Source organism: Falco rusticolus, chromosome 3 (genome assembly GCF_015220075.1).
Source record: "Falco rusticolus isolate bFalRus1 chromosome 3, bFalRus1.pri, whole genome shotgun sequence".
Taxonomy (NCBI): Eukaryota; Metazoa; Chordata; class Aves; order Falconiformes; family Falconidae; genus Falco; species Falco rusticolus.
Window position 1 is genome coordinate 96,917,260 of NC_051189.1, and position 19,339 is coordinate 96,936,598.

General features: G+C 50.2%; 1 protein-coding gene across 3 annotated transcripts in view; it reads right to left on the reverse strand.

The window, feature by feature from the left end:
- Nucleotides 1-1,704: 1,704 nt before the first annotated feature.
- GMPR (guanosine monophosphate reductase) overlaps nt 1,705-19,339 on the reverse strand; it is a 49,659-nt gene continuing 32,024 nt past the window's right edge. For all 3 annotated transcript variants that reach the window (XM_037380540.1, XM_037380542.1, XM_037380541.1), the window contains exons 8-9: nt 18,367-18,526; nt 1,705-7,382 (exon numbers count right to left, since the gene is read on the reverse strand). In XM_037380540.1, coding sequence (XP_037236437.1) covers nt 7,202-7,382; nt 18,367-18,526 — 341 coding nt within the window. In that variant the 3' untranslated portion in view covers nt 1,705-7,201. The remainder of the gene's footprint in view (nt 7,383-18,366; nt 18,527-19,339) is intronic.

The following is a 19,339-nucleotide window of genomic DNA, read 5'->3' on the forward strand; positions in this document are numbered from 1 at the left end:
ACACCTTGGAGCAGCAATTCTCGAGTGCAGCTACCGGGCACTTCAGAGGGTGGCTGCGGTGCAAACCTGGAGCTTTGCTCTCCAGCTCCACTTTGGCTTTAAGTCTCTCCCGCCCGCGCCGAGGGAGCTGCTGGCAGCGCAGGGCACGGCTGGCTCCGAGGGAGGCCTCGGCTGTGCCCTTCGCGGCCGCCCCGGTGCCCGAGCCCTGCCGGGGATGGGGCTGGCAGCGCCGCAGCAGCCGCCCCGCGCCGAAGCCGCTGCTGGCCGAGCGCGACCTGCTTGGTTCCTGCCCGAAGCCTTTCGGCCCCCGATTTTCCTCTCCCTGGGATGCTGCTCCGTGTTTTTTCAGCACTTCCTGTTGCAGACGAAACCCAAAGAGTATAACCCTGAGCAAGAAGTGCTTGTAACAAGGGATCCAGGCCCAGCGCTAGCAGCAGCGATACCCGCGGTGAGCCGGCCGTCCCCACACGGCTCTCAGGGCCGCGGCGCAGCCTGGCACACCAAGCGCGGTTCCAGTCGTGGTCTTGACTGATGGCGAGACCGGTCTTTTTCAGAAGCCAAAAGGAGAGGATCCCGAAGCAGTTTCTGAGGAGAGGGTCCTTCTCCTGTCCAAAGATTGAGCTGGGCAGCTGGGAGTGGGCGGCAGGGCCGAGTAGGTGAAGTCTGGGGCTGCGCCCGTCCCCTCCCCAGAGGTCGCGCAGGCTCGGGCTCCCGCGGGCACAGGGGGCAGAAGTACTCGCCCTGGCCAGGCGGCCCCCCCAGCGCTCAGAAAACCAGCCCCAGTTGTGTTACGATGAAGTGCTTTCAGCCAACAGGTAGTATTTATACAATAACAGTCTCTAAGGTTTCTGTAGTTGTTTTTTGGGTTTTTTTTTCCTTGTCGCTAGCTGAAAGGACTTAAGTCTTCCACTGAGGATTTTATGGAGGCTTCATCCAAGGTTGTTTCTTTTCTGTTCGTTCCTATTTTGAGCAGTCAAAGCTCCTGTGCCCTTTCCCTCGACCACGCAGTAGGTGTGCATTGGAAGTGGTGTTTGCGGCGAGTTAAGTCACCCGTTGAAGCTGTCGTTGCTGTACTACGGGAATGCTGATGCGCAGAAACCCTGGGGCACGGGGCCGTGGGGGACCACCGGCCCCCCGGGCAGCGCCCGCTGCCCCCACACAGTGGCCGGCCGGGGCCTCCCACCCTGGCGTTGGCTCGAACAGTCCAGGGCGCGCGTGCCACCCCTCTGAACGGGCGCTGCGGAACGCCGGGCCGCCAGTCGGGTGCGGGTCCGTGTAGCCGAGGGCAAAACGGGGCCAGGGGTGGCTGCGGGTGGCTTGGTCTGCGTCTGCTGTCTGGCCATGGGGCCGGCCGCTTCGCCAAGTGACTAATCCGGTAAGGCATAGATACGGCTCTTCACGACAGTCAGCTAACGTTGAAACTCACTAATGTATGTATTTGCTCTTTTTTTTTTTTTTTTTTTTTTTTTTTTTGAATAATATATTAACTTGTTGAACACTGTTCTTTTTGCAGTGTTACAAAAAAAAAAAGGGGGGGCGGGGAGGGGGATTTCCCAACCTTTTTTCAGTTTCGGGTGAGCTACTGAAAATCGTTTTGTACTAGCTATGTCACCGCTCCCGGCAGCCGGCAGCGGCGCTTGGCCGCGCTGGGGTAAGTTTCAGCCATTCTACAGCAGTAGTTTTTAAGGTTTTTGTTGGTTCTTTTTTAATTTTATTTTTAAATCGGCTGGTATTACTAATGAGGGTTGTTGCAAATCACACTTCCAGTGTAGTTCCTGGTGTAGGCCCAGTAAAAGGGATATCGCAGCTTTGTGTTGGGGAGAAATTGAGCTGACATGGCCAGTACAAAGGAGAAATAGGGAGGGAATAACGTTTTGCACCTTATTGAAAAGAGGAGAAGATTTTAAGTGCATACAGACATAGTTAAGAGCTTTTATTGTGACAGGAGAACTTTTTTCCATATGCGTGCATACTCTCTGTAATTCCAGTGTAAAATATTGTACTTGCACTAGCTTTTTTAAAACAAATATTAAAAAAAATGGAAGAATTCATATTCTATTTTCTAATGGTGGTGTGTCTATTTGTAGGATACACTCGCGTCTGTTTATTGAATTTTATGGTCCCTTTCTTTGATGGTGCTTGCAGGTTTTCTAGGTAGAAATTATTTCATTATTATAATAAAACAATGTTTGATTCAAAATTTGAACAAAATTGTTTTAAAGAAATTGTCTGTATACCAGTACAAGTTTATTGTTTCAGTATACTCGTACTAATAAAATAACAGTGCCAATTGCAGACGCGTGTTTCGTCTTTGTGAGTTATGACTGAACGGGAACGAGCTTTCCTAGGGATGTAATTTGCCCAATTTAATTTCCTCCCTCCCCTGGCAACGCGTTGGAGAGCGTTTGCTTTTGATTGTGACAACGCAGAAACGCGCATGTACCCAAGTGTGGCCATAAAACTGTCTCCAGACCGTCAGAGTGAAGTTCTTTATTGCGTAACAAAAACCTTTCTATTTGCAACTTTCCAACATTTGAAACGATGGTGCCATGCGGGCCGGAGGCGTCGGGCACACGCAGCTGCCACAGGGCAGGGACGCAGCGAATGCTCATCAGCTTTTTGGCCGATGACATAGAAGCGCTTCACAGTTATCGCAGGCAACACCAACGAGGTTTGGACTCTGATTTATTTATTTATGTATGAAAACGTCAACCAGTAAACATTCTGTCAAGGAAATGCCGGGGAGGGCTCACTTGAACATCTGCATGACCACAGGTGAAGCGAAGGCTGCAGGGGGGGTGGTCCACACTGTGTTGGGGGGTGCGGAGCTGTGCCAGCATCTAACCAGGACACGGCTGGGCCCCTCCGCCCCGCCGGGCAGCTCCCAGCCGGCAGCAAAGGGCCCGCTCCTGCGCGCCGGCTCTGGCTGCTGCAGAAGGCAAACTGCTGGCCTTGGGCCTCGGGGGTTTTTTATTATTATTTTCTACACAAGGAAGGCCAAACATGGGGATATAAAAGCCCTCCTGGCTCCAACAAAGAACTTTTGGTAGAAAACATACTGGCGACTAACGCAACATCCCTGGGGTGGAGGGGTGGGAGGCGGTGGTGGACAGACGCGGTGCCTACCCTGGCAGAAAGCTGTAGCACCAAGGCTGTTCCAGCAGCGCAGCTCGGGTGTAAGCTAGGGCGTGCTCGGTTCAGGAACGGCTCCAAGCTCTCATCACGCCCCTGACTGAAGAACACCGGCCCCTGGCCCGGCGCGGCGGGGCTTGGCTAATGGCTGCTGTGTGTCTTGCTCGCCCCCATCCCTCCTCCCCTCACTATTGACCAGCTGGGAGAAGATACAGGCACACTTTGTATGGGAAAAGCTCCTCCAAATAGAAGCGGAGGCCCCTCCTGCCCCTGCTTACAACTCTTCACGGGGTGGCCCCCTCCTACATTCAGCCCCCCATGCCCTAAGGGGAGAAGAAAGCTGTGCGGAGGCGCTGCACAGAGGCACACAGCCAAAGCCCCTGGCCCACGGCTGGCGGGGCTGTGAGCAGCGGGGGAGGCGCACAGCCCCTGGGTGGGTGCACTTGTTCCTTTCAGAGAACGGAGACCTGTGTGGCTTGTTTTGCATCTGGCAGGACGCTGGCTGAAGGCCCACACTCCTCTAACAGGCTGGCCTGATGCCCACGAGGGCTCTACGCGTGCGCTCCTCACAGTCACCACGCAGTCACTCGGCCGTAAGCCAGGACCTTCGTCCCCAAGTAGAGCTCAGGTAAGCTGGGCTGCGTGGGCAGGAGGGCCAGCCTGCCCCTCCACCAACCACGCCGCTTCGAGGTGACTCCAGAATGTGACTGGGGTGACGGGGACACTGTGGGTCCTTACGGTGCCAGAAGCCAGAGCTGGACACGCTCAGCAGGGGTTGCTTTAATGACGTAATGCTGCCCTTCTCAGCATCCCTGCCTGTAGGTCTTTGGTATGTTAAACTAAATCACTGCGGAACCTCAGCGTTGCTCTTGGGTGCCCAAGTGAAGAATTGCCAGGCTGGGGGAAGCGGGCATGACCTTGGCCTCCAGGGCAGGCTGTCACACTCACAGCGTTCCTCTAGACGGGATGGGACCGGGGTGGTAGGGTTAAAGAAGACCTGGTTATGCAGAATCACTCAACACTTAAGAACTTACAGATTTCATTTCCCCCAGAAGGACACCAAGTAACGGAGCACCTGGTTAAAACGTGCAGGTGAGGTAGAGCCACAAATGGCATGTGGCGTTTGTCGGTGGCTGTGGTCTCTGCTCAGCCCACCCTGCGAGGCACAGCGCGCCCTCAGCTCCCGCTCTGCCCGTTCCTTGTGAGAGCAGCAGCGGGCTTGAGCAGGGCACAGCACCTGGGGCTGCGTGAAGGTAAGGGCAACTACTACAGCACGGGGCTGGGTATTAAAGGAGGGCTCAAACTCCTCTTTTTTCCATTTTCCTGCCTGCCTGAGAGCTAGACAGTGTCAGTGGTGAGCACTGACATAGTTGAGGGTTATCCCTGAACAAAACTCACAACGCTGGGTGAGATGCAGACATGCCACCAGTGCTGCCCTTCTGCAGCCCATTTCTCTCTCCTGTTCGCTTTCAGAGACAAGGAGAAAATCGAATAGAAAGGAAACATGCTGCTTATCAAAATGATAGTAAAAGCCACTATCTAGAAAACCAAATGCCCTAAGTCAAAGCTTAATCGGTAACTATTCTTCGTGTCAATGTCATTCACAGCCTAGAGAATTCAGGGGGACAACTCGCCATTAGCCTATCCCCGTCCTTTCCTACTAGTCACTGGTCGGTCAGAGGTACGTGCGGAAGGGGAAGGAAAGCGGGTGCAAGAGTGGCCACGCTCACCACACCTGCGGAGAGGCAGCCTCCCCTCGCCCCAGCACCTGCCCTTTGGAAAAGAAACTATTCCGAAGGCATTTCATGAAGCTGCTCTGTTCAGTGTGCGTGCGATCTTTTAAAAAAATGTTTACAAATATATATATATATATATTTATATGTATATGTTTCTTAAATTCCATTTAGAAATGTAGCTAAAAAAAGTAGAAAAGCGCTAGCGGGAGTGGGCGTGAGACCAGCAGGCCGCTGCCCTTCCCACGCATGAAGGCACGAGCATGGAGACACACCTGTGGTCAGGCCTGCGCCGCGATGGTCCAACCCCACTCCTGACGGAGGTGTTCCTTTGCCTTCGTCCCCCGCCCTTCCCAGCATGTGAATAAAGGAACAGTGACCACCCAGAGCCGTGCTGATCACAGCAGCAGTACTGCCTGTACCCTGGGAAGCGCAGGGAAGCGCAGTATGTGGCACACGGTGGGGGTTGTGGGAAAGAAGCCTGGCATCTTCTGAACGTGATGCTCCCAGGCTGGAGGGAACAGAGATCAGGTCCTTCACGACACAGGGCCTGCTTCTCCTCCACGTTCAGGTTCCTTTACAATATGTGGGCAGGACAGACGGTCCTTAAAGCCAGCACAGGCATAACCTGTGCTCACGTTAAGGCCCTTATTCACCTCCGAAGCAGAGGAAGGAGTTACACCACAAGAATTACGTCCTACATGTTAGGTGGAAGACATGTAAAAACCCAGGGTATTTAGGAGATATTCTGTGCTTTTTCTAATGTGCACAACCCACTGCAGAATCCCCAGGGATCAGCTTATGGCCTTGATTTGCTCTTCACTGTGGTCAGTTGTACCAATCCTTGTGCATGGCTTTTTGAGCAGTCCAGCATATGAGTTTAATTCTAGAGTTTCTCTTTGCTATTCCTCTTTCTACAGATCACTCCTTTCCTTTCCAAAGGAAGCCTGCCTCTTTCCACAGATGTCTACAGGAGGAGAAAGCAAGAGTCTGAAGTACTGGAGTACCATCAGCTGTATTACAATCCGAGCAGCACTTTAAAGTAAGTGGCCAAGCATTATTAATTCATTGGTGCTCACTTTCCCATCATTTATCGTAACGAGCTAGTGTGGTATTCACATGGATGCAATGTGTATTTCCAAAGAAATTTCATTGTGATTTAACAATTAATTAGTGGGACATTACACTTTATTAAAGTGTTACCCAGAGTCTTAAACATTCATTACTGCCTTTAGAGCAAATGCTTTAACTCCATCTCTGCCTACCAGCCTCCTGCAATCAGGCTACTCTGCCAAAGCACTCTTCCGCTTTTCATGGTGTCAGAGACTGCCAAGGAGCGGTACCAAATGACCAAAAGTGAATCTGATCCCTCCGGCCTCATCCACCTGGCCACAGACAACGCACAGCACAGCATTTTTACATGTTTGCTGAATGGGTATCAACAGGAAAGGGGACAGAGAGGGCTGCAGAGAAACCCCTCCTTGGTGGGGTTACTGTTGCTGAGTTTCAGTGTCTTAGAGATCTGTTCACAGAGAGCAGGCAAAAGCAGGAACCCAGGGAATTCAGTAACTGCATGCACGGATAAGCAGGCAAGCGCTGAGATGTTTTCTCCTGAATGATCCCCACAGATGGGGGTAGGGGGACAGCACGGGTTTGCTACATTCAGTGCCGGCTGCTCTGAAAAGGGAAGTCCCCCCTTGGATAGGGAGATTGAAGTAAGAATGGCAGTACCAGCCCTGTGAACTGAGAGTGAGAGATCCGGCGTGTTTCTCATCCCAGCCCCCAGCAGCCAGGCCTCATGCACCATCCACCTCTGGCGCTCTGCAGGCTGGCAGCCGTGCCACAAACATCCATTCTTTTGCCAGAACAAAGATAAAGAGAATTTGATTTTTGATTTCTCCATGCAATTGCTTGCACATTTTTCTCTCCCAGCCTGTAATTTCTGGAGGGGGCGCTGCCAGAAGCAGTGGCAGCTAGCAGGCCACCCTTAGAAAAGGGGATGCATGTATGTATGCAGGAGTAACAGCCATGTCTGCAAGCCAGTTCCTTGTTAATTGAGGTTCAGCGGCTATTTATCAGAGGGGGGGAAAACAGGTGAAGAAATGTTGATTAAAAAATAAAAAAGGCACAACAATGAAACATGAGGCTGTTGCATTTTGAACCAACAGCGCTGTGTTAATAGCACAACCTTCCTCTTCCAGATCTCAGCCACAGGCCCTCATGCCGTCCTGAGAGAGGAGAGTTTGCCACTAACACAGTATGGAGGAGAAAGCAAAAACCAGCAGCCCTTCCTGCTCCTCGCCCCCACCCCTCGCTCTCAGCCCCCCAGTCCTGGGCTAAGAGAAGACCTGGCTGTGCTGCTGGGTGACCCGGATAAACGTCGTCCTCCTGCTCAGTTCCTTGAGTTTGGCAGCTCCCACATAGGTGCAGGTGGAGCGCAGCCCTCCGAGGATGTCCAGGATGGTGAGTTCCACGTCCCCTCTGTACGGTACCTCCACAGTTCTGCCCTCCGAAGCCCTGGAGAAGACAGCAGTTACTGCATTTATGTCTAGATGCAAAACATAGTAGCGTTTACTGGAGTAATGTGGAGCTTAATGCTCTGCATGTTGCAGTTCACAAACCTTGCCCCAGCTTTTTCTTGCTTGTGTGCCTATTGCTACCTGGTGCTCGCAAGCACTGAAATGCCTCAACTCCAGTCACCTCCAATACTGGGAAGTAGAAGCAGACCAGTCTCGTAGATGCCCCAGTATCCCACGAGTGTATTTACAGATCTGCCCCTTCCTCCCCTCCACCATCTGCCTACAAGCAGGTGAAGCTGACGGGTTTATTGACAGGTCAATTTAACCTTGAGAGCTGCAAACTTTAAAGCAGAAGGAACGTCCAGGCTCAGTCAGCTTACAGAAGGGTTGGAGGGGGTTCTGAGCAAGCACCGCTCAGCACAGCTCGGCAGAGGCTTCACAGCCCCTGGGCGCTGTCCCACATCGCTGACCAGACACAGATGGAAATGCTCTGGCTGCCTCCTACCAGTCTCGTTCTCCAGAGCCCACGGAGAAGGAGTGGGAAACCTGCTACGGAAACCTGCTACGGAAACCTGCTACGGAGCTGTCCCCTGAAGCCAAAAGGTGAGCACAGTTCAGAGCCAGGCAAAAAGGCCAGAAAAAATGGCAGTGCTGTGAATACTACGTACAGCCGCACGCAGCACTGACCCGCACTGTTCCCAAAAGCACATGTGAAGAATTACACGGTGGAAGAATCCAGGCAAATAACTAACTTTCCTCTTCGGCCTTCTCCAGCCTCGTGCTCAGCAGTTCCTCCTGCAGCAGAGTTCCCCAGTACCAGCTGACCTCCCCAGGCTTCAGAGCAAGCTTGTTCTGCACAGCACGCTAGCTCCTTTGGGAAGGCAGGCCTCGGGAAGGGAGGTCTGAACACATGTGGAGGGGAGAGGGGATTGCTCTCCTTTTCCCCTACAAAATGGAGGCAGACATCGCAGCAGGGACCTATCGTTGTAAATGTGTCTTTATTTACTTGGCCCTTAAACAAGTTGTCTAGGGGATAGTGCAAGAAAGAAAGGGCCCGTCTGTTCGGAGCCTGCATTTGCAAATCATTAACAACAGCACCAGCAGCTGTGTGGAGGTACTTCACCGTAAGCCTGGCCGTATTTCATCCTGTTAGTTTAAATGTGAGGTCAAAGACCAAGGGAGATAATAAAGGGGAAGTGTTAATACGCCATGTGAGTAAGGAACCATGATTAATCTCCCTACCTCTGATGAGTAATTGACTCTTTCTTGAAACTCCTAAATAAAACACTGTAATAAACGGTCAATGTATGTACCGCTGCCATCTAGCAGACTGCACGGGGCTCAGAGGTCTGCTGTAGGGTCTGTGCTGCTGGGAGCTCACAGGCTTTTATTTTCCTGCCTGCAGGAAGAGAAGGCCTGGCCCACAAAATGAAACAAAACTAGTCACCCTACCATTCTGCAGAATGGGTTCCAGCCATGCCCACCCCTTCCAGTCAAAGTTAGGAGAATCAGCCCAGGCTCCAGGGAGCTTCCCGCGAGACTGGCAGAGACAGTGCACTATGGCTGGGATTTGGGGAAACCGGTGTGAATTTCACCTACCAGATCCTGCCATCTGAAGAGCTCTGCATGCTGTACTGGGCAAGAAATGCAGGGTTTACTGCATTCATGCATGACTGCCCTTTCAGTTCATGCATGAGAGTCCGAATTATTTATGCATGAATGCCCCATCAGTTCGAAGGCGAACGCCCTGTTAATTCAGCCCGAGCATGAGTGGGGCAGAAGCTGCAGGGGTTTGATAGCACAGAGACAACTGCAAACAAGGGCAGCCCCAGTTACAGTGGTTCAACAGACCTCCAGAGATGGGAACATCGCTCCCAAGAGCGTGAACACTTGGCGGTCCTATTTTTCAGAGCAAAATTACAGAAGTGTGGGACACATGCAACCACTGCCCCTGGGAGATGTCCGTGCAGTGGCTATGGCGGTGTTAGGAAGCTGGAGCTTGCGGGATGCTGCTTTTGGCTTTGGAGACCAAAACCTACAGAAGTGGTGAACACCCTCCATCAGAGCCCCACAGCTCTGACAGCCAGCCAGTTGCTACTGCTCCTCTGCCGAGAAGCTGGTGGCATGTCCTATTGATCAAGGAGTAACCTACAGATAACCATACTGGGGGAAGCATGCGGGAAGAGAGGTGTGAGATTAGCTCCACAGAAAATGTTGAGAGTCCGGTTTCATGTTCATCCTTGGAAAAAAAGTGTCAAAAAGGGTTGAAAATTCTCCTGCTGGGGATAACGGATGTTCCAGAAAGAAAAGGTGGAGTATAGGGTGAAGTGGGACAGAAATCTAGAGCTGTGAGTTAAGCAACTGCAAGCACAGCAAAAAGGCCTGAGCTCAGTTAATGTTACGGCTGTGGAACGTGCCCCAGGAGTGTGTGAACACCATTCCCCACCCCCATTCTGGATGTGTGTGAAGCCCCACAGCTACTGAACTCGTGACCCTATCGGAACCTTCAGCAGTGGTGTTAACTTCTGCTTGTACAATCTTAATCATCGCGCTAAAGCACAATGAATAACTTGGAACTGCCAAGTTCTTGGTTGGTTGTTTTGAGGGGACAAGGCCTAAAATTTGTAGCAAGAATTCAGATGATGATGATGTTCACCTTCAGAGAGGTGAGGGTGGAGTTTGCAATGGGTACATATGCACACTGCTGGGGCTTTCTTGGTTAAGTGTGTTTTGCACAAACGAACTGCTCAGACTGCTGCAGTATTGACCTCCGTGGTCTTGTCCACAGGGGTGAGGGGGTGAAGTCTATATTCAGGTGGTGAGTGTATATTCAGGCTGCGTTAATCTCTAGTCCCCACGGGAAAGGGGCAGAGTTTGTAACAGACAACATATTGCCCAGACCGTGCTGAGGAGTGCCCTGGTTCCCAGGGGGAGTGGGTGGAATTTTAGTAATGCACACGTTGGCGCACCACTGACCACTGTGTCTGTGCCGGGGGTGGGATCTGTGATGGGTATATAACCAAACCGTGACGCTAATCCCCTTTAACATGGGTGTTCATGTTACTAAGTGTACTGTTACAGTATTAATTCCTGCCGCCTGGTCCAAAGGAAGGAAAAGTGGACTCTGTAACTGATGTACATTAAGACTGTGATGATACTAAAAGAGTCGATAATGGATTAACATTCAAAGAGTTCTTTGATATGTGCCTTGCAGAGGTGTGGCGTGCCATATAAGCCATAAATTGCTGGGCTTGCTGCATTCCTGTGAGTGCCAGATTAGTTCATGCACGAGCCCTGAATAAATTAACGCATGAGTGCCCAGCTAATTTATGCATGAATGCCAAATTAATTTTTGCCTAAGCACACAATTAGTTCATGCATGCATGCCCAAATAATTTATGCCCAAGCACGCTGTTAGTACATGCATGAGCACCCAGTTTGTTAGTGCATGAGCACCCAACTGTTGCACATGTGGGTGCTGTGTTGGGCATATACAGTAGTTCGGGTAGCAAGGGCTGCCGGGGTGACCTGTGTAGGAGAAGGCCATCATCTGCTTCATGCCAGGTGCAGAGATGGTCCCACCTAGCTCTGAAAATGGTGTAAGCCACCAAAACTTCAGCCAGGAGAGCACATGACACCTCTGCTCAAGTTTATTTAAGGAACAGCAGCAGCCACTGGGAGAGGAGACACACCTGTGTAGAGGAAGTGCAGAGGAATTATGGAGGAATGAAGCTGGGTTAATTAACACTGATAACATACAGCTGTGGGCTGGCTTCAGGGGCGGTGGGTTGGCTGATGTGGATAAGGTGCAGCTGTGGCTGGTTCCTGCTAAGTAGTTAAACAGCTCTAAGGGGTATGGAGGAGAAGGACCAAAGGAAGAGGAGCATGGGATGAAGAGAGACCTGGAAGAAACAGAAGGAAGAGAGAGTGCCCTGGATGTAGGAGAGACAAGGAGAAGCCCTGGGAGAAGAAGGGGGCCCAGATGAGGAGAGGCTGGCTGGAAGAAGAGCTGGGGTATGGAAAGAATCCTGACACAGCAGAGGTGAGAAGCAGGGTGGATTGGCCTGAAGAGGATGAAGAAACATCAGAGACAGTAGATGAACCGCTGAAACCTTGTGGGGGATTGGTGGCTGTGCTGGGGCAAGGTGTGGGAACTTCTTATTGAATTTAAGCTGGTATGGGATGGTAGAAGCCTTGTTGCAGCCAGCTAGTTTTGATAGTGCTGCAACATACCTGGATGTGCCTGAGGAGACATGCAGCTGGAGATCCACCCTCACAAGGAGGTGCTCCTTGCCAAAGGTGTGCACTCCCAAAGGGACTGTAGTCCCTGCATGACCTATGCCAGAGCAGGGATGGCTGAAAAGGGATTGTGGCCTCCACACAACCCAGGATGGAGAAGGTGTGATAAGAAGGAGTGGCAGACAGAAACTATTACACATGTGACCACAATGTCTTGTGCCACCCCTCTCCTCGCTGAAGGAGCTGGGACAGACTGAGTGACCTGTGGTGAAAGTAAGGGGAGCTGAGACATGGCAGGGCAAAGAGAGGTGGCTGGCTTAAGTGGAGTCTGGAAAAGGGGGAGGAAAGGTGTTTACTTAAATGTTTAATTTTCCAAGGGTGACTAGAAGTTTATATTAGCTGTCAATAAATTAAAACTAAGTTAAAAAAAAATATCCCCAAGTTGAGACTATTTTACCAACAACAAATGCCTGTGCGTGTCTGGTGCTGGATGACCTGGTTTTGGCTGGCACTAATTTTCTCCCTAGTAGCTGGTACAGTGCTGTGTTTTGGATTTTGGCTGAGAGTAATGTTGATGACACTGATGCTTTAGTTGTTGCTAAGCAGTGTTAACACTAAGTCAAGGACTTTCCAGCTTCTTGTACCACCCCACCAACGAGCAGGCTGGGAGGAGACAGCCAGGACAGCTGACCCAAACTGGCCAAGGGGATATTCCATACCGTGTGACACCATGCTCAGTATATAAATTAGGGGAAAAGCTGGTGAGAGGCTGCTGCTTGGGAACTGGCTGGGCATCAGTTGGCAAGTGGTGAGCAACTACATTGTGCCCCACTTGTTTTGTATATTCTAATTATTTTATCATTATTGTTAGTAGTATTTCCCCTTCCTTTTGTGTCCTACTGAACTGTCTTTACCTTGACCCATGTATATTTTTTTTTCTCCTTTATTCTCTCCCCTGCCCACTGTGGGGGCTGGGGGGGAGGTGAGCGAGCAGCTGTGTGGTGTTCAGCTGCCTGCTGGGTTGAACCACGACAGTGCATTACAAAGGGTATCACAAAAGCTGGCACACTTGGCAGTGAGCTGCATAAGCAAGTCAGCAGGAACCACTGAGGGATTTGCAGCTCTGACATCTTCCCCGGAGTTACGACCAGAAACTAACCCTTTCTCGGAAAAGAAAGGTGGACGGAGCAATTGGGATTCCTCAACAGCTGGGAAAGGTGTACTCGGATGCTCTCATCTGCTCATAGAGCAGAGACTGTGTCATTTGCCACTAAATGGTGAATAGAAAGGGAGAAAACTACTTGCTTTAGACTTTTTGCATGGGGTCTGGTCTGCGGTGTGCCCTGTAACTCCTGGCCAACTTAAGCCTGCTGCTTGAGTGGGCACCCTGGCAGGGTGGATGGGGTGAAGCACATGTGATGGTGCTCTGTCAGCCCAGCAAAATGTGGGTCAGGACAAAGGGGTCAGGCTGCTCTGGCATGAGGCAACCTTATGAGTAAAGCATTTAGGAAATGGCAGAAATTTGGGGCTGGTCTTCCAGGCTATCATATGGGATACAGAAAAAGTAAGCGGCAGCCAGCTGCTGGTGCTATTCTGTCTCTGTGGCCCAAATTCCACCCCACAGTTAGTACAAAGGGCCAAACCCCAGCTCAGCAGTAGCTGTGGACTGCTGAGTGAACACAGCAGAACTGCAGCGTTTACACAACCTGTGAAATCTCAAACAGGTCAACAAAACCAAATTGGCTCTAACTGAACGATACTGTGTGTGGTCTCTGTCCCTGTTTGCCTTATTTCTTTTTTCCCACAAAAAATACCTCAATAATTGCCTTTCAGAAATTCCCAGCTCTGATCCATGTTCCTTGTGGAAGGAGGTAAAAATAAACCAATATATAAATGACATAGAAGTAATGAAACTGGCTACACAAATTTCATAAAAAATTAAATGGGATCAACTTGACATATTCATTACAAAACCAACTACTCTCATGACTTTATTCCCTGCTACAGCCATCTCACCTGTCAATTTTCATTTAACTGTTTGCTGGAGGCTCAGGTTCTCCAAACAAAATGTGTAATTTTGAGACTATGAAGTTAAGTGACAAGTAGCCTGATTCTGCAGGGGGCTTAGTGCACACAGAGCTCCCCACTGTTTGAATAAAACATCGTGAGTGTTCAGGCTCTTTTAAAGACAAAACAGCTTATTAGGATCACTGATACAGACCTACACCTGGGCTTTTAAAATGTGTATGAAGAAGCCCCCACTGACTTGACCTGGTTGGGGTACCCAACATTTAAAATGCTGACTTAGTTTTTACTTTGTTAAAATGCTTCTGGTTCAAGGTTGCCATAAGCTAAACTAGTAAGTGACTGAACTTCCTGTACCTTTTCCTGCAGCAGTAATTCAAACCAAAGCCTTGCCCTGTTTCCAGGCACTCCTTCAATGCCCAGCACATTTATGGTGCTGGATAACTAACAGTTGCTATTTTTAAACCACAGTGACACTTGTGCTGAGACAGGCCGTGCAAGACCCAGACCAAGGTTGGTATGGGTAGCAGCTCTGCACTGCAGCTGCAATGTAAACAAGATGAGAATCTGCTCCTTCACAGGTAACAGCCAAGGCTTACAGATTTCATGTTTGGAGCTGTTGTAGCTAGCGGTGGACTGGGGGACTCCTACGTTACCTATTAGTGGCACAAAAAGGCAGTATCTCAACAGAGACTAAAAATTTCAGATTGTGCTTCTGCTCCCTTGTTGCTGAGAAGGCTTCAGACCTTGAGCCCCAGGGTACTCTACAATCGGGATGCAAATCAAAATACAGCTATGGATCAAGCAGGATTTGTGTGGTATTGCCCATAAGGAACTGAAAGGGTCTGTCTAGACTGAGCCAAATACACTGCCTTTCTGTGGCTCCCTTTACCCCTAACAAGGCATAGCATTTGCACTTTATCTCATTTTTAAGGGGGACCAATGTCAATTAATTCTCCTGCTGGTGATAAATTTTGTTGTGAGATCACACCCCCCCCCCCCCCCCCCCAACTAGGTGGAGTAGAACTGAACAGCTGCCTTGGTCCTTTGGCCCACTGGTACGGTGAGCTTTCTCAAACTTTCCCTGCAGCCTCTCACCGCTCTGTGGTGGCCAGGCCCTGAATGACTGTGCGGCGCTGAGATCCATGCAGCATGCCTGGGCTGCTCTGTGAGCTCGCAGGGAGCTGCCATTAGCTACATGCCTGAGCAGCGCGAGGCCTTTCCCACACTCCAGCTGACACAAGCACAGGGTAGCAAAGGACAGTGAGTTATCGTATTTCAGATAACAGGTTGCCAGCACTCCTGTGTAACTGGCAGCTGCCACTTCTCAATTATGAGATAATTACTAGTGCTGTCCGCTCAGACCATTTGTTCAGAGGCTTCGATGACAAACAGATTTGCTGGAGGACAAAAGAAGCCCCAAAACTGTACACAGCTTCTGGGAAGCAGCATACAAACACAGAGAGAATCAAAGCTCAGAGGTATGTGGCACATCTTTCTGGTGCATTGTTTCAGCTTGTCTCATATGCGGATGGACCCTTGGGCAGCTTGCTTGTCTGCAAATAAACAGTTGTGCTTGAAAGGAAAAGCGCACTGAACCTGCAGTGCCAAAAGGGCCTTGCAGGTCAGCCAGGTGAAAAGCCAGTCACTTGAGTTCTCACCTGAGCAATCCTCTGGCCACCCTCAGTGTAGCCAGATATCCCGCAGTGTTTTTAACTGCTACACATGCAGCCCTATATGAGATTTTTTAAAAAAATAAAACATCCCTTGCACATTGACACTGATCTGAACCCCAGAAAGAGCTACACAGGCTCAGGTGAAGTAGGAAGGGTACACTCCAGTCGAGACTGACCTGTATGTCCTCCTCAGGCACAAGGCAAAGATATCCCTGTCCCTTTCTCATCCTATTAGATGCAGAAAAGTCCTGGTTTTAAAAATCTGTCAGGATACATGTTCTCCTCAAACCATAGTATTTGCTGTCTGTTTTTGCTTGTTAAGAAATCTCTTTTTTCCTGCAAAAACAAATGCCCTTGGAACTTGCCAAAACTCATCACAAGCTTTTTTGCCCTTGAAACACTCTCTACTATCAACTCTCATCCCTATGTCCAACTGATCTTTTTCTCTTCAGAAGTCTTCCTCAGATAGTAGTATTGACCCAGACTATGCCTACTAGGCACAGACTATCCGGTAAGCGCAGTGTCTACAAGCTCTCCATTTCCCCATTCTCACACGGGCTTCTCTTTTCATGAGCCTTGGGCTTTCTGCCAGAGCAGGAAAGCCAGTGACTTCATTTGTCTCCAGGTCTCTCCTGCACAATGTCTATCACCAGCCTTCCTTAATCTCCACTATTATTACAGTCTAGGAGCTCATAATAATTTAGTATCTTTATCAATGACACAGGCAGTGGGAAGAGCACCCTCAGCAGGTTTGCAGATGACACCAAGCTGAATGTTGTGGTTGACATGCCCGAGGAGGGATGGGATGCCATCCAGAGGGTCCTGGACAAGCTCAACAAGTGAGCCCCTGTGAACCTCATGAGGCTCAACAAGGCCAAGTGCAAGGTCCTGCACCTGGGCTGGGGCAACCCCCGGTATCGATACAGGCTGGGGGGTGAAGAGGTGGAGAGCAGCCCTGCAGAGAAGGACTGGAGGGTACTGGTGGACGAAAAGCTGGACATGAGCCGGCAATGCGCGCTTGCAGCCCAGCCAGCCACCCGTGTCCTGGGCTGCATCAGCAGCAGCGTGGCCAGCAGGGCGAGGGAGGGGATTGTGCCCCTCCACTCCGCTCGGGTGAGACCCCACCTGGAGTGGCTGCGTCCAGCTCTGACGTCCTCAGCACAGGAAACACACGGACCTGTTGGAGCGGGTCCGGAGGAGGGACCACGGAAATGGCCAGAGGGATGGACACCTCTCCTGTGGGGAAAGGCTGAGAGAGCTGGGGCTGTTCAGCCTGGAGAGGAGAAGGCTCCGGGGAGACCGTACTGCAGCCGTTCAGTACTTAATGGGGCTTGTAAGAAGGATGGGGACAGACTTCTTCGTAGGGCCTGCAGCGATAGGACAAGGGGTAATGGCTTTAAACTAAAAGAGGGCAGATTTAGACTAAATGTAAGGAAGAAGCTTTTTATGATGAGGGTGGTGAAACACTGGCACAGGTTGCCCAGAGGGGTGGTAGATGCCCCATCCCTGGAAACGTTCAAGGTCAGGTTGGAAAGGGCTGAGCAACCTGATCTAGCTGAAGATGTCCCTGCTCGCTGCAGGGGTTGGACTAGATGATCTTTAAAGGTCACTTCCAACACAAACCATTCTATGACTTAGTCCAACAGAGACAGGTGCACATGCTCTGAGGTAGGCTGTGTCTTACCGCTTCATGAAGTGCTAGGTGAATTAGTGCACATTTTTATGGTGCATTTTAACTCTTCAGAGTTGGCAGACAAAACCCACAAAAGCCAACGTCAGGGTGAAGGACAGGAGGCGGGTTCAAAGATGCCTTCTATCTAGTGTGATGTCTGGCACTGCTGTGGTCCTATTAGCATGTCTCTGTCAAAGTGAGAATTCCATTTTGTTTTGTGAATCTCATTCTGCTTTACATTCTGCACTGTCACCTTCACAGTGCTGCAACTCTTACCCGTGGTAGCAGCTGAACACGTTGGGAAAAACCCACATGCTGGAGTAGTTGTAGCAGATGAGGCCAACAAAACCCATCAATCCTGAATGTCTGGAACAGTGGGTAAGGTCACTGCTCTGTTACAAACAGCAGTTTACCAGATGGGACCAGAGCCTGAATGTACCCCAGCAGAGGAGAATAATCAAAAGGGACATCTCAACAAACCAATGTATAGTGTAAGACAGGAAACATTCTCTAACAGAGTATGCAAGAACCACAAGAACCACGTGGTCTAAGGGCAGTAACTATACCTGCCACTCATAAGAGAAACGGCAGAGGTTTTCTGGAGTCATCTGCTTTTTCAAAAAGTCAACATTCTCAGCACTTACTGGAGTAAGATAGCAATGGACAAGAGATTCCTTTGTAAAGCCTGTCTTCCTTTCCTGTCCCCTGAGGGTATTAACTCAAACCCCAAGCTCCTGCATGCTGCATGATTTGGGGCTACTCTGGTGCTGTTACCCAAAAAGGTGTGGGAAATCTGCTGCCTAAGACCGCCCAGCAAATGCAAGAGGGAGTCCTGGAGCTACTGCCTGTGACTGAGAGGGCTTCGGAGGTCCTGGGCCCTCACTAGTGTTACAGCTGTAACTCAGATCTATACTGGGGAAACCCCAGCTCAATTTCACCAGGCACCCACTTTTTGCAAACAGAAGGGAGCATGTGGGCCAGCCAGGAGCCCATACTCCAACCTGGACAAGCAGAGGGCCAGAAACTGCAGCCTGGTATGCCATGTTCTGGCATTTAATTCATACACATCCCAGGAGACCCGTAAGTCAGAAAAGTGCCTCATGAGTTCCCAGACCGTGCAGCTAGTGCTGCAGCGACAGCACACCGCACTGGCCGCAATCGACCGAATGCGGTTGCTCTCAGCTAGCCACCCCCAGCTCCTTTTCCCTGTCTCCCCCTTGATGTCATCCCTCCCTCAGATCTGCTGCCAGAAGTGTTGGTAACAGCTTCCTAAATGGGAATAGAGGCATGGGCCTGTTTCCAACAGATGCCTTTTGTGCAATTCCACTCCAGAAGTTACTGAAAGGCTGGCTCCTGTGTAGAATTCATACCTGTACTCAGCAACGCCTCCTGCGTGCTTCTTCATGGCTGTATCAGAGCTCATTCCATAGAAGAGTTTCACCTTCTTGCCATTCTTCTCCATAATCTCTCCAGCACACTGGTCATGGCCTGCAAACATTCCTCCAAGCATAACAAAATCAGCACCAGCTCCTGTGATCAACAAAGTGACATGTAAGAAAGCAGGGAAGGGAGAAGAGGACGAAAGACAAAGCAAGAACACAGTGGCCTCCAAAAACAATAGCGAGCCCTGAATAATTGGGTACAGAGAGTTCCCTCCTGTAACAGATGCAGCAAACTTGGAAGAAGTGCTCTACTGAAGAACTGACACATGCTGAACTGTATTTCTCCGGTATTTTAAATGGAAAGAATAATCCTTTTCTGTTGTGATGACAAAGATCTAGATTTTTCTGCTCCACCCCAGACTTTTATTTTCAAATTCAGTTTTAACCCTTTACTCCCTAATAGTATCTGAGCACAGTTCCTTATTAATTACTACTGTGACTGCAATATTCGGAAGCCTTAATCGCAAGGCTGGGCCCTGTTGACCTCGGTGCTGCACGGAGAAGAGGGCAGCTCCTGCGTCAAGGCCTTTCTAGGCTACAAGCTGTGAGTGGGAACGTACCCTGAAGGCAGTAGGTACTCCTCCCTACACTGACATAAACCCACCAGGTTTTGTAATGAAATAATTTTTCAATCATCCGTCTGTTCAGTGTGGGTCTGGGCGATCACTTGTCAAAGAGATCTGGATGGGTCTGCATTTGGTTCTTGTTGTTTTAAAACTCTAGGCCAAGGACCACCACCCCTGGGTTCTGTGGTTCTCAGCATGCATCACAAAGGAGGTCTAAGCCATAGCTACAACTCCTAAATATGTTCCAGATACTGAATAACAACACTGAATACTCAATCATGCCTGTTTGGTTTGTCCATCTCCTGTGGCTTTGCAAATCATGAAATCAATTCCAC